Below are 13,721 nucleotides of genomic sequence, written 5' to 3'. Positions count from 1 at the left end.
CTGCTATCCACTCCGTTTGATTCCAGAACCACCCAAGTCACTTTCTGATCTATACTGTCAAACGCCTTCTGAAAATCAACAAAGCAATTGTAGATGTTCACGTTCTTTCGTCAGACTTTCTCCACTATCAGTCTTAGTGCCAATATCTGCTGTATGGTACTTCTATCTTTCCTCAGTCCCGCTTGCTCATCCGCTAGATGTTCTTCTATCTGTGATCTCAGCGTCTCGGTCGGTATCGTGATCAGCACCTTGCCTAGATGACTCGTTAGGGCAATTGTTCCATAGGTCTTGCACTCCAGCGCGCTTCCTTTCTTGTGTATATTCCCTGGCATGGATCTTGCCTATTCCTTCAGTGCCTCCCCTTCTTTCCACACTATATTACGTAGTCGGTGTATCTCCCGAATCACATTGAATTCGGCCATGAAGCCCCGAGGGGTTCCATTTCAGTCGACAGCCTTGATGGAAGAGGAGGGTTGGTCAGACGAGTGACCACGCACTGATCGTAAAGCAACAATTTTAATAAAATCTGATGCCGGTACGACTAACGGGTAAAAGAGCCCCTCCCCCGGGGTGCCTACGAGGGGGCAGGAAGCCCCTCCCCCAGGGTCTATATTGGGGGGGACAGGAAGCGCCCCACCTCCAGAGTGTATACTGGGGAGAGACCAGGAAGAGCCCCCTGCCCATGGTGCATATGGGGGGCGGGAAGCGCCCCTCCCCCCGGGGGTGTATTGAGGGATTCATGCCACCACAGAGAGCCCCGCGCCCAGGGATTCGGGGCCGGGTGGAGAGCCCGAGCCAGGAGGCCTCAGCATCTCCCTCCACCGCCGCCTCATGGTTACCCTGGTAACAGCCATTCCCGCTCGGGTACCTGCACCAAGATGGCGGCCGGATTGGCCTCAGGGCCAGCAGTGCGCACGCGCCGATCCCGCCCGGGGCGGAATGGAGGTGACCCCCGCTTCGGGCGCTTCCGGTTCCGGGGCAGCGGCGGCCGAGAGGGCTCGGGCCGCTGTTTGTAAACTTGTATCCCGGGGGAGAGCGCCGAGGCGACGGCGGAGCTCGCAGCCCGCGGGGGCCGAGCCAGGTACGGACCCTCCAGCCGACGGGCAGCGGGCGCCGGGGGCCAACGGGCCCCACCCCTCCGGGGTCCGCGGCCGGCTCGGCCTGGCACCCCCCGCGCCTCGGCCTTGCGCGCATGCGCTTACACGCTCATGCCGGGGCGCTTGCACACGCCGGCGTTCGGCTTGCACACCTGTAGGGATTCAGCCTTGCTTGTATGCACGCGCGCGCGCTGGCCTTGCACGCCCAGACGCAAGCACAGGTTGCAGCGTTGCACTCTTGGGTCACGGCCTATGGCATGGCCACATGCTTGCACACTCGGGCTGCGGTTTTGCACACTTGTGCGCAGGCTGGGGCTGCAGGGCTGCCGGCTGTCGCAAGACTGTGGTGCAGAGGCACTTGCATTTAGCTGTGCTCCCTTGCACCAACACGAGTGCTTGTGCACACTTACCCTTTTTGCAACCTGGGATACTACACCAAGTGTCTGTTGGGGTGCCAGCTTCCTCCCGCTTCGGCAACTGACTTCACGTGTGCTGCACTGTGGATCCACACTCGGAGTGATTGACTACAGTGTTGATGTTCCTGCAAGTCACAGATTTGCTCGCTCAGGACACATTTATGCTCCTTACTGATGGCTCATGCGCCCTTTCAGTGCACTTTCTTGCATCATCGCAGAACAGACAACTGGTGCTATAGAGCTGACCGATTTCATGCTTCCTGTTTTTAAGAGAAAGTTATGATTTCTAGACACTTTTTTCCGAGCTACAAAATTATACTCAGTGAGCGCTCTCAGTGCAGCCTTTCTGTACATGTTGGTATGTGAAGAAGAAAGGGGTGTGTTTGAATGCAAGGTGGAAGTCAGGATTCCTGGGTTCTTGTTCCAGCTTTAGGCTGGGAGTGTGGTTAGGGTAGATCACTGGGAGTCAGAACACCTGCGTTCTACTCTCAGTTCTCACTGTCTGACCTGGGGCTAGTCACTTTATCTTTCTGTCTTTCCACCTGTTGTTGTCAGTGCTTACTGTTTGTGTGGGGTTAAAGAAAAACTTGTAGGCAGTATTGTGTCTCTCCACCTGACCTTCCACCCAGGCCTCTGTCAATAATAAGTAATGAATTTTGCCTGGTTCTCTTGGAATGGAAGTGCTTTGATTCCCCCGATTAAAAAAGTTTTCCCTTTAGCCCTCCGTTGTCAGCTTGTTCAGTTACATTTGTGTTTTCTTTCCTTTTATTTTTTTTTCTTGCAGGCTTTGAGAAGTGTGTGCAGCTATATTGAGGCACAGCGATCAACTCCTTTTGTCCAGAATACATACAGAAGGGGACTAGGGCTGGGATGACACATCCGTAAAAGTGGTGCAGTCATTTAACTTCCAGTCTAGCTTCTCCAACTCTCAACAGTGCTGGGGGAAGACGTCCTTAGAACACCACACGCAATTCTGATCCCAGCCTCTCAGAATCCAGAAAGATGTCGGCAAAGTGGAGGGTACTGGACAAGACCAGCAAAAAATGATTAACGGAAAAAAAAAATCTTTCTAACCGTAAAATTCTTTCCCGGGAGAGAATTAAGGCTAAAGAATTGTTACAATCCGTTGGTTGAGGACAGACAAGATGGCTCAGGTAATGAGCCCGAATTTTCCCATCTATAACAGGGATGCAACGTCACAGGGAGGTGACTGTCCAGCGGAACGGGCTGCAAAGCCTTTGGTGACCCACAGTGATAACGAATAAAAGTTGATACTTAATGCAAACAATGTAGTTCAGATCAAACAAGGTATTGGTGACTGAATTAAACATGAGGCTAAGCATATGCAGCCAGAATGGTTACACACACACACACATATAAATATATATATATCACCACAAAACTGGTACACTTGCTCCCAAAACACTGGCCTTTAAGCTCAAGGGAACTCTCCCATTAGCTACCAGTAATATTAAATTATAGATCCTCTTTGTAAACCTCCAGCCTCAAGAGGGTAGCGTAGTTGCACATGTAGCTGAGTATGTCTGATTCATTCTGTTAGAGGGCACTGGCATATTTGGGTACTGGCTGGTTAGGCTGTGGCTGTCTGGCTGAGCTTAACTCAGCCCTGCATCTTTCATGGTTTTTTGTGTAATCTCTTAGGCAAGTCTCCTAGCCTGCGAGGGCCTGTCTGGGGTGTGCCTCGTGCCAACTGTTGCCAGCAAGAAGATGATGCCAAAACAGAGTTCCAAGCAGACAGAGAATGGAGAGAGAGGGAACAGCCCGAACGTGCTGGTATGGGAGGCACTATTAAAGATGTTATCTCTGCTCTGGTCTTCCCCCCATCTCTGCACCAGCTCTTCATTAATGTGACTGGAACAGGAGGTCTGGGGGGCAAGGGGCTCTGGAGATGCACATGAGGAAAAGTTGTCTTCTGTTGTCTTTCCTTAAGGGTCACCGCCAAGAGAGCGAGAAATCTCGCGGCCGTAAGGAGGAAGAGCCAGCAGAAGCATCACAATCAAAAAAGACCATTAAAAAGGCAGGTAATCGTCCATGATGCGGTCAGGGAGGAGCAGGGCAGGCAGCCTTATGAAGACTTACTTAGCTCAAGACCAGCCTTTCTTCCTGAGTGAGCTGTTGGCATTGCTGCCTGTTCCTCAGACAGTGGGGACCTGCAGGTGTTTGGCTCTGAAGAGTCTCACTGCTCATGCCTCTAACTCCTAGAGCAGGGCTGAGCAAACTTTTTATGTCCCTGCAATTAGCAGACACTCCCCCCCACCACCCCGGCCTGTCTAACATCATCCAAATGGATGGAAATTTCTGTTGCATTCATATGAAAAAAAAGCAAAACAAAACCACCTTTTGGCACATATAAGAAAATAAGTCTGTAGAATGTAAAGCGATATTACTTGGCATAGACATTTGAATACACAGATATAAAAACTATAATACGTTTCAATAGTTTTGATGAGCCTGAGACCCCGCAGTCACCGGAGGAGGCCGCCCCCACGCCCTTCCTGTCCGAGAGACAGCCTTGAGGACTCAGCCCTTGCAGCCAAGAAATGGATTCAGAGGTTCCCCGAGTGACACTGGAGGACAGATGGTGGGGTGGGGGGGAATGACACACTATATCCCCTAACCAAAATAGGAATTTGCATCCTGTGGTGGGTACGAGCTCTCCCTGCAGGCCTGAGCCCATCTCAGCTGCCAGAAGAATCTCAGCTGAAATAGGAGGGATGGTCGTGTGGTTAGAGCTGCGGGACTTGGAATCAGAGCTCCTGAGTCCTGTCCTTTGGACCTGTCGCAGGCTGGCTACAAGCCTGCGTCTTCGTCTTCCTTCTTAAAAACGGAGGCTGACGCTCTCCTGCCTCCCAGGAGGGTTGGGAAGCTAAAGTATTTACCTTGCGGCTGCGGTAATGATACCCTCCTCACTTTTCAGACGTAGATCTCAAAGCGCTTCGCAGTCTGTAATGCGGTGGCTAGGGGCCGTGGTGTTGTGTGGTGGTAGGCGCTGCACAGACACATGACAAAAAGCGTCCCTTCCCTGAAACATTCCCAAGACGTCCTCAGGTGGAAAGGGGGCGGGGAAAGGTGGCTGGCTTGGCAGCCCCGGACCCTGGAGCGGTGTTACGTGCTTGCTGTGCCGTGCGCTGGAACGGTGAGGGTCTGTCTGTCGGCTTCACAGGTTATGGTGATTGAACAGAACGGCTCCTTCCAGCTGAGAATCCCCAAGAACTTTATTTGTGAGCACTGCTACGGAGCCTTTCGCAGCAGCTACCATCTCAAGAGGCACATCCTCATCCATACCGGTAAAGAGCCAGGAGAGCAAGGTCCCTGCCCAGCTGACGGCTGCTGTGGGTCTTCTGGATCAGAAGTGGAACAGGGAGTGAAGCATTGGGATTCTGAGTCGTAGCTCCAGCTGTGTGTGCAACTTGAGCTGTGCTCTGGGGGCGGGGCAGGGCTGCTGTGAATCAAACAGCTCGGCTCTTTCAGCAGAAAGACTCCAGGAGGCTGCTGGGGTCTTTGTCTGAATTTAACCAAGCCACTTACCTGCCAGGGTGCTAGGTTTTGAGGGCAAAGTTTGCGACTGCTGCCTTTAGAGGTGGCACGTTCCCTGCAGCGCGTTCCACCTGCTACCATCGGATCCCCTGAGGAAGAAGCTGCTCCTTGCTGAGTGCCTGCATCATGGGGCTGGAAGAGTGCAGCTCTTTTATCCCCATCTCCCTGCCCCTCTCTCTTTGCTTTTGTGATGCTTCGCTCCCAACAGCCCAGCTTGTGGAGTGAGCTGTGATCTGGAGCATAGGGGGGCGCTGCACCATCAGAGAAAAGAGGGTGACGTGGGTTTACAGACTAAATAAAATCCACCCCTGCCCTGGTGAGTTTTCAAGGGAAGCTCAAACATGGTGCAGCAGAGGGGGTGCTGGTAAACAGGGAGAGGCAGCAGCCTGGCAGATGGGTTGAGAGCCGTGTTCCCCGTAAGCTGAGCCCTTGGGCGGCTACCCTGGAGAGAGTCAGGTGCTGCCGAGCCGGCGGCGTGTTTCTATTGGTGATGCATGTCTGCACGTCCTGCAGTGCACGTAACAGAGCGTATTCTGCCCGGGCCTAGAAGACCTTAGAGGGAACCCAGGGTACGAGGCTGCTGGTGGGTAAGGGGGAGCACAGAGGAGGGACCAAGCCAAGGAAAGGAAGAGGAGAGCCGGCTGGGAGTGGGGTTGTTGGCAGGGCACGCTAAGCGATGAGGGCAGAGGTGCAGGTCTAGGGCACGGTTGGGCTGTGCAGGGCAGTGGGAGCCTGGTGGTGGTGCAAGGGGGTGGGGAGGCTCAGTAGGGCCCGGGAGCAGTGAGAGGCTCCCTATCACAGCCCTGTCTGTTCCTCCTCAGGGGAGAAGCCGTTCGAGTGTGACGTGTGCGACATGCGCTTCATCCAGAAGTACCACCTGGAGCGCCACAAGCGTGTGCATAGTGGTGAAAAGCCCTACCAGTGTGAGCGCTGCATGCAGGTAACCCACACCCCAACCAGGCGTGCCCCAGGGGGCTGGCTGGGGCTGCTTTGCTGCAGATGCTCCCCCACCCGGGCCAGCAAGAGTTGCTTTGCAGCAGCTGGGCATGGCGAGGAGACAACCCTGCCTGGGCTCTGTGCCGGGAAGGGCCCCAGTCTCACCCTGCTGGGCTCAGTGGCATCCCGGAGAAGGACAGTGGGGTAATCACAGGACATTAGTGTGCTCTGCGTGGGCACAGCAGGGGAAGCAGCTTCCTCCCCCTACGAACAGCCTAGCCAAGAGCTTGCCAGGATTTAGTTCCTGGTTTGGTCTTTCCCGGTGAAATCTGCCTGTTTGGTCTGTGCTGAGCAGCGCCAGTCTCTGACTGGTGCCTGCAGAATGCAGCTCATCTTCCAAACGCTGCAGAGACCCGAGCAAACCCTCCTGCAGACCCTAGGAAGCGGGGGATTGCCAAGGGCCCAAGGTCAGAGATAGTTGCCCCTATTGTCTGTGCCCTGGGAGGAGGGCTGAGAGAGGAGCAGCCTTGGCTCTCCTGGACTTCAGCTGGAATTGGGTCCCCTAGAGCAGAGGTGCCCCAGTCAGTGGCCACACATGGAGACCATCGCTCAGATGTCTGGCAGAGTCGGTAGCTGAGCTGAGGTAGCCTCCAGGCTCCCACCCGGCAGGGCAGGGCAGAACAGCCAGCTGCTGAGCAACATGGCGCTGTCTTCTCTCGAAAGACCGACTCGGTCGGCTGGACGTGGGTCAGGCTCTCAGTTACACTCCGGCCCTTTGTGCCACTCAGACCATGCAAAAGGGGCTGCATTCATGCTGAAAACAGCCTGTGGGGAGTTCCCCTGGTGGAAGCTGGGGACCCACCCAGTGGGCATTCAGAGCTGGCACAGCTGCCCAGAACCTGATGCAGGAATAGAAGATGGGATGGGGCTGTGCCACTCGGCTGCTGCTGAAGTGGCCCTGGTTGTGCAAGCAAGAGCAGCCTCCAGACAGCTATAACTCAGGCTGGGGCCAGCACAAAGCACCCCAAGTGCAGGGGGAGCCAGGCCTGGCTCTGGCTCATGGTGCTGAGCAATGGAATACAGCCCTGCCTTGCTGCTGTAGGAGTCTCCCCTAGCTCCGAAGATGGAGCCGGCCATCCCCGTGATGTGCGAACCCACAGTGCTGGGGCCTGTCCTGCTGCTTTTCATACTGGCTGGGTCAGATGGTTCAATAACGCCCTGCTCTCCCCTCCACCTCTCACAGAGCTTCTCCAGAACAGACCGGCTGCTGAGACACAAGCGAATGTGCCAAGGCTGCCAGACCAAAACCCCTGACTCGCAGCTGCTGCTTTAGGAGCTCGGGAGATGTGTCAGAAAAGCCAGGGAGCAGACAGGATTTTCAGTTTTCTGTGTCTGGTTTTGCCTGCTCCAGGTCCCCCGGCCAAGGGGGGCAAAGCTGGAGACAGGGACTCTCCTGGACTCTCCGATGAGGTCCTGACACTGTACATAAGCTGAGGATGACCTGGAATCTCTACCCAACCAGCAGAAGTCACAGGCAGCTGCATATAAACCTCCTTTTCTCCACTGGTTTGTTTTGGAAGTACCACCATTTGCCTCTCAGGAAGGGCTTCAGGGGACAACAGAGCAATGCTAACGCCACTCACCTCGAACTTTTAGCCCTTACTGTCACCGATGGCCCCGCTGCTGCCCCGGGAGAGCTCACAGGTATGAAATCTAGCACACCAACCAGGGTGTGCTTTCGGCTTTTGTGTTTTAGCCAGTTTTGACCAGAAGAGACCGACAAAGCAGCGGATTACAAGCGGCAGCTGCGGAGGACTTTGGCTCCAGCGTGAAATGCAGGAACTCACCTCAGCTGGGAGCTCTGCTATGTGCAGAGCTTTTCTTTCTAGAGCGTCTGGTTTTGTAACCAAGCTTCCTCCTGCTCTATCCACCCTCGAGAACAGAGCGCGGAGGGTAACAGCAGCCGGGACGCGGTTATGACACCCAGCAGCTCATGGGCGCGTGCGATCAGTATCTGGTGAAACAGTCACGTGGGCGGGTGTTACCGACGTAGCCCTAGGGGAACCTGCAGGGCATTGTCTGAACGTGTCTCTGAGATCCAGGCAGTGCTGGGGGTAGAGATATAAAGCTGCTTGGGTTCCTGCCTTGGCCCCAGTGTACGGTGAGGGTGTTTGGGGTGAACATATTCTCACGCATCCCTGTTCCCCTTGAGGATGGAGCCTCTGGAATTCAGACCCTAGTCGGGCTGCAGCAGCCTCTACTCTGGCTTTGCCAGAAGGGCTCCTGCCTCAAACTCTGCAGGAAGGGGGTTGCACTCAGGAAGGCTGTCAGCTGTTTTGCAGTTTGGGATAAGTCCCGGCCCTTTGTGTCTGAGCCCCCAGGCTAGCTAGAAATGAGTCTTTGCCGTGTCTCTTGGGGATTTGCAGGGGGGTGACATCTACTCTCGGATGTTACTTCTATTAACTTGATGCCCTGTGCGCGTCATGGGGCGGGTGACTCCCACTTAAATAATCTGGGATCTTCTCTCTCGCAAATCTCCAGCAGCCCAGGAGCAAGCGCACAGCTCAGAGGGAGCTAGAAACGGCTGAAGGGAACTGCAGGGAAAGGCAGTTAAACTTTCTCCTTCGGAAGAAACAAGCACTGAGCGCAAGGCAGGAGGCCGGGCGGCCCAGCCGCTCTCCGGAGCCTTGATGGTTGCAGGCCAGGAGAAAAAGCCTGTTGCCAAAGCACTGACTCTGCCGCTCCAAGTCCCCCTCGTGCTTCCCGACGCACAGTCGTGCCCTGCATCTGAAATCTGTGGCCTAACTAGTGTCAGCTCCAGATCAGACCTCTCCAGCCGGTGACACGCCCGGGGAAGGGAGAGGCTGTTCATGCCTGTGTGTCGTCTCCCAAGTTCTCTTTAGCTTGCTGGGGCCTCCGTCACTTTGTTCAAATCACCTGGGCCCCATCGTTCTCCATTTAGCTAGTGACGTACCAAACTAAAATCCCTTCTGTAGCAGCTTCTCCCAGCTGCAGGACAAACTTTTGGCAGATGTAGGTGCCGCCTCAGTTTATCTGTCCCCACCCAATGAATCAGGCAGGGGCCTGGAAGTCAGAGGGTCATGGGTTCTAGTCCCACCTCTCCCACCAACCTTTGTAAAGTGCTACTGGGCCAGGAGGGACCACTGCTAACATTTGCAAACTGACCTGTCTCATTCTCACTGTTCTGTTCCTTTGGATCTCCACATCCCTTCAGCCTCCCTTCCCCATGGCTGCTTGCTCATCATTCCCCATTCTCCACCCTTCCCCCTCCACCCCCCAGAAGGAAATAGGAATGGGTTTCTAATCTTGGATGCACCTTTTTTCCTTTGCTCCCATATTGTTCAGTGCAACTCAATACTGCCTGCTCCTTGTCCCTCTGTCTGCCCCATCCCTCAGCGATGGAACTGAAAACCAGCTTCCAAAGAGAACAGAGCTCTGTGCCCTACCCTCCAGCCCCAGCACAGGACTGGGCAGCCTGGTTTGGCCAGTTGCATCCGTGGCTGGTTCTTTGGAAGACTCAGCAGAGCATGCTCTGCTCACCTGCACGCTGGATACGCCAGTCTGGAGGCTCTGCTTGAGTGGTGCCCTTGATCCAGATCTCTCCCATGTGGAGTACAGCATCTGCGTGCTTGACTGCAGTCTTCTTTGTGGAGCGGCTAGAGTAGAACCTGGTAGCCTGGGTTGTCTTTCCCGGGTTCCACGCGCGACACCTGGGGCTGAATCCAGCCAGAGATGCGAGTTTCAGGCACTTGAAAGACTTGGGCCAGCAGATGTGGTGGCGGCGGCACTCGTGAGTTCCTGAAATCACAATGGTCCCGTTTCCTGTTTCCATCCCTCATCCTTTGTTGTAAAGAGTTGGAAGAGGTTAAGTGGACATCCTCCCTCTTGGGGCCTGCCCACGCTGTCAGACAAGCGTCGGCTCCGTTTGCAGCCACACAGGATGGAGGACACAGGTGTCTCTGTCCAGGCCATAGCTCAGTCCTCCGTCAGAGTTAGAGCCCTGCGTGTTAAACCCCTGTTGCCCATTACAGGCCCTGCCGCCTCAGAGACCATATCAGAAGGGTTCATTGTCAAGGCCAGTTGTGTGGTTCTCTGCTGGGCCCCTGCAGCCTCTCCTTTCAGTCTCCTTACGAAGGAAAGCTCACGCCCTCTCGCATGTTCCGCTCCAGAGCAGAGGCTGCCTTTTCCAGCGGGCACCTCTGGGCTCTTAGGCTGCGGCACAGTCTTCCCATGGAAGTGCTGTTTGATTCGGTCACTCAGAATCAGACTAGACAAAACGCCTGTGGCTCTGTTATGGGGGGCAGCGGGCTGGGGGATTGGCTAGCTTCTAACTGGGGCATCCATGCTGTCAGCGTCGTAAGGGTGCAGAAGGGAAGGAGACGCTCAGGATGCTTTCCAAGCCAGCCTGGACAGGAGAGTAGATGGCTGTTTGACCCCTGCTGTGCCTTGCAGTTTGGCTCTGGGCTGAAAGGTTATGGGGCCCTTACATAAAAGCAGCTTCCTGGCCAACCATTGGTGGTGACCATTTTGTCTGGTCCAATCCGATTAAAGCCCAGTGAGATGGAAAGGGTCACATGGGAGTGAGCTTTCCCTGCTCTTTCTCATTCACTGATGCTGGAATGAAAGGAACTCCGCTTTTCCTGCCCCTCCGAGATTTTACCATCTTTATTTGGTAAAAGAAGATTCCCTGCCTCCTGTGCCCCCAAGCCGTGGTCACGGGAACTGAAATCAGCAGTGAAATTCAGCTTTATCTAGTACCTCACCACATGAAAACAGCAGCAGCATCAGCAGCACAGCTGTGAGAATAGCATCTGGCTGCTGCAAGGGTTGGCCTCTCAGTCTGCTGGGCCGCCCCAGAAGTCAGGGCTTGTTAAGAGGATCCCTCACTGACTCCGTCTGTAGAACTTTGGGGCTGCTCTCTCCATTGGGCAGTAAGTTGGTTTTCGTGGGTGAGGTCAACACTGGAAGCCTGGAGGAGGTCTCTGTTAACGTGAAATATTTCAGGTTACAGAACACCACCAGAACAGCCTTTCCTTTTAGACCGAAGACTCTCCCCTGAGCGGCATAACCACCTGGCTCCTGGTGCCTCTGGCGCTAATGCCTGCAATGGGACATCCCCTTGTTTACGGGGGGTCATTATTCTCTTCCCGCCCAATGAATAAGACGATGGACTGGAAGTCAGAAGGTTCTGGTTTCTAGGGCCGGCTCTGACACCAGCCTTTGGCAGACTACTGCTCAGTAGCTGTGTTCTCCGTATGCTAGTTGTACCGACGCACTATTGCGGAGAAAAGTCGGGCGTTTTATTGAGACACGAACCTTCTGTGTAAAACTGCTGGTGATAGATCATTGGGGCGTTGCCTGCGACATGAGCAATCTGGCAGTGCTTCTGCGCGAGGGCGAAGTACAAGCTATTCCATGCTGCTGGCCAATGAGTGTTGATGAATGGTTAGTTTGATTAAACCAGATACTCAGTGGGCAAACTAAATTACTCACGGTTCTCTGTTTTCCTCGCAAATGGAAACCTGTGGTCTGGGGCAGTGACCCCTAAATTAGGAGAAGCTGTTGGGTGGGAACCTTATGGCTCAGAAGTTCTGAAGGCCTGGAGCCGTTTGTGTTCAGTTTTGCAGAGCTGGATGCATGTGTAATCTGTGCAGCTGGGGTTTTTCTCACGAGATGATTTTTGACTGGGTGATGAGGAGCTGCTGGTGTCATTGCTGCTGTAAACAGTCCTAGATTTTGACTAACTGTTACATATAAGCAGTGAACAATAGAAAAGATTCATCTGTCTAACTGATGTTGCAAGTTGCCAGTGCGGCACAGAAGCTGCAGGTGGTTTGAAGCCTGAGGTTGAATTGTTTGTAGGTGGGGCTGCCTTTTTCTGCCAGGTTATTTCATTTTCTCCATACGAAGTCCGGGTCTGGGGCTGAGAGACTTCCTGGCTTGACGTACGGTTTGTGCCCTGCAAACCCCTCACCTGAGGCACAGAAGAATTGTTCCATTTTAGATCTATAAATTAGTGACTTACAATGATTTGAACATGAGTTGGTTTTTATTTTTAAATGCTCTTTAAAATAACCTGTCGTGCCGTTCCAAAGGGAATCAAGACAAATCGAATTCAGACCACTTTAATTCTGACTAAGACCGTCCACACAGGTTTGATGGTGTTTAACAAATTCACTAGAAATGCACCCATTTAATTAGTTAGGATTAATTTTCCTGAGTATCCCCTTATAGACAAGACCTTCAAGAGCTGTGCCCAGGGATAAAGAAGTAATATTAATGGAGATGTTACATGACTCTTGAAGTTGATTCTTTTAAGAATTAAATGTGTCTCCCTAACTGTGTAGCAGTCAAAATAGCATGAGAAAGGTGGGGGCAGTGAAACTGACAAAGAACACAAGAAACTGACTAGAAATAAAAGTTTCCCTGTCTGACCTGGGTGCAAGAGGGCAATGTGGCTAACAGGGAGGTTCCAAAATAAATCAACTGAAAATTCTTGGTCAGGTCTCATAACACCCAGAAAGCAGTGATGTTTAAAACTTACTTTTAACTTGATTGTAGCAGAAAAATTGTATTGACACCTAGTCTGGGCTGGGGATAATTAGGCCTGAGAAGTTAAAACAGTGCAGCCCTCCAGCATAAACACATTTTTCTGGTGCAGCTTGGGGTTTCCCCTGTTTTCGAGCTAGGCTGTAAACCATGCTGTTGAAAGCCCCTGGCTGCAACAGCACGGTAAGCCTGCGCTGCTGCTGTCAGGATGAGGCATGAGACGCGGGTGAATTGCAAAGCCATGGGTGTCAGGCAGGTGGGTTCTCTGGAGTGAGGTGCAGATACGCACTTCATCCCCTCGTGACCTGTGTATGGCTTGTTTTTCCTGTAGCCTCTGTAGCCACACGAGCCCATGTCTGAGTGGGAGAGCCAAGTGTCTGTTTCAGAGCTGAGACCTGGCTCTCCTGTGCGTGCGTGGCAAGCTCACTGGCCTTCGGTCTGATTTATGTTCAGCTGTCTTCTCAAGTGAGGCCTGTGTCTGGAACAGCCCAGGGAAGAGGCCAGTCGTAGAACATTATTCATGTGCATCGTTAGACCTCGAGCACACCATTTCCCAGCTCCAGCCGACGTGATTACCTCCTCAACTTCATGAGCATTAAACATCACACAGATGTCAAACCACATGCCCTGATGCAGCAAGGAGTGTTTCTGGCACAAGCCACCAAAGGGCAGCGATTGGAAACCATGCTGCTGACTAAGCAGGAGAGATTCTCACCCTCACCCTCCCATGCACACATGCGATCCAGCCTGCCCTTGGGACAAGGAGCGTGTGAACAAGAGGGGCATGGCCGCCCAGGTGACCTTTGCAAGCAGCACTAGCCCAGCACTAGTCATGCAGTGGCGTGACACCAGTCGCTGAAGGCAGGTGGAAGGTGGCCCTTGACTCGTTCCAGAACTACTGTTTTGACAGATGGACCAAGAATTCTCCTGTTAGTGAATCCGAGCTGAGTGATAGCTGGAAAGTCCCATGGCTTGCTTACGTCTTTTTTTTTTAATATACTTATTTTGCAATGGGGGGGGGGGGAAGCGCGTGTTACTGATGAAATAAATGAGAATCAATTTTAAACTGTAGTTTTTATAAGATATTATCAACTTGTATCTTTTTACCATTAGTGTGATGTCTGTTCCTTTGTGACCTACTTAG

At 53.3% G+C, this 13,721-nt stretch overlaps 1 protein-coding gene across 2 annotated transcripts; it reads left to right on the top strand.

Annotated features, from left to right (window-relative positions):
- Nucleotides 1-982: 982 nt before the first annotated feature.
- Nucleotides 983-13,721, top strand: ZNF740 (zinc finger protein 740). 2 transcript variants are annotated; one of them, XR_012642805.1, is made up of 8 exons: nucleotides 983-1,081; nucleotides 2,298-2,667; nucleotides 3,176-3,307; nucleotides 3,465-3,551; nucleotides 4,698-4,821; nucleotides 5,893-6,011; nucleotides 7,251-7,711; nucleotides 8,549-13,720. XR_012642805.1 is itself a non-coding variant. In XM_074980099.1 (7 exons), the coding sequence occupies exons 2-7, from the start codon at nucleotides 2,659-2,661 to the stop codon at nucleotides 7,338-7,340; spliced, it is 561 nt and encodes a 186-aa protein (XP_074836200.1). In that variant the 5' UTR covers nucleotides 983-1,081; nucleotides 2,298-2,658; the 3' UTR covers nucleotides 7,341-13,721. The 2 variants fall into 2 exon arrangements, 1 of the variants encoding a protein (XP_074836200.1); XM_074980099.1 differs by having other exon boundaries at nucleotides 7,251-13,721.

Source organism: Carettochelys insculpta, chromosome 29 (genome assembly GCF_033958435.1).
Source record: "Carettochelys insculpta isolate YL-2023 chromosome 29, ASM3395843v1, whole genome shotgun sequence".
Classification (NCBI taxonomy): Eukaryota; Metazoa; Chordata; order Testudines; family Carettochelyidae; genus Carettochelys; species Carettochelys insculpta.
This window is presented reverse-complemented; position numbering and strand designations above follow the sequence as displayed.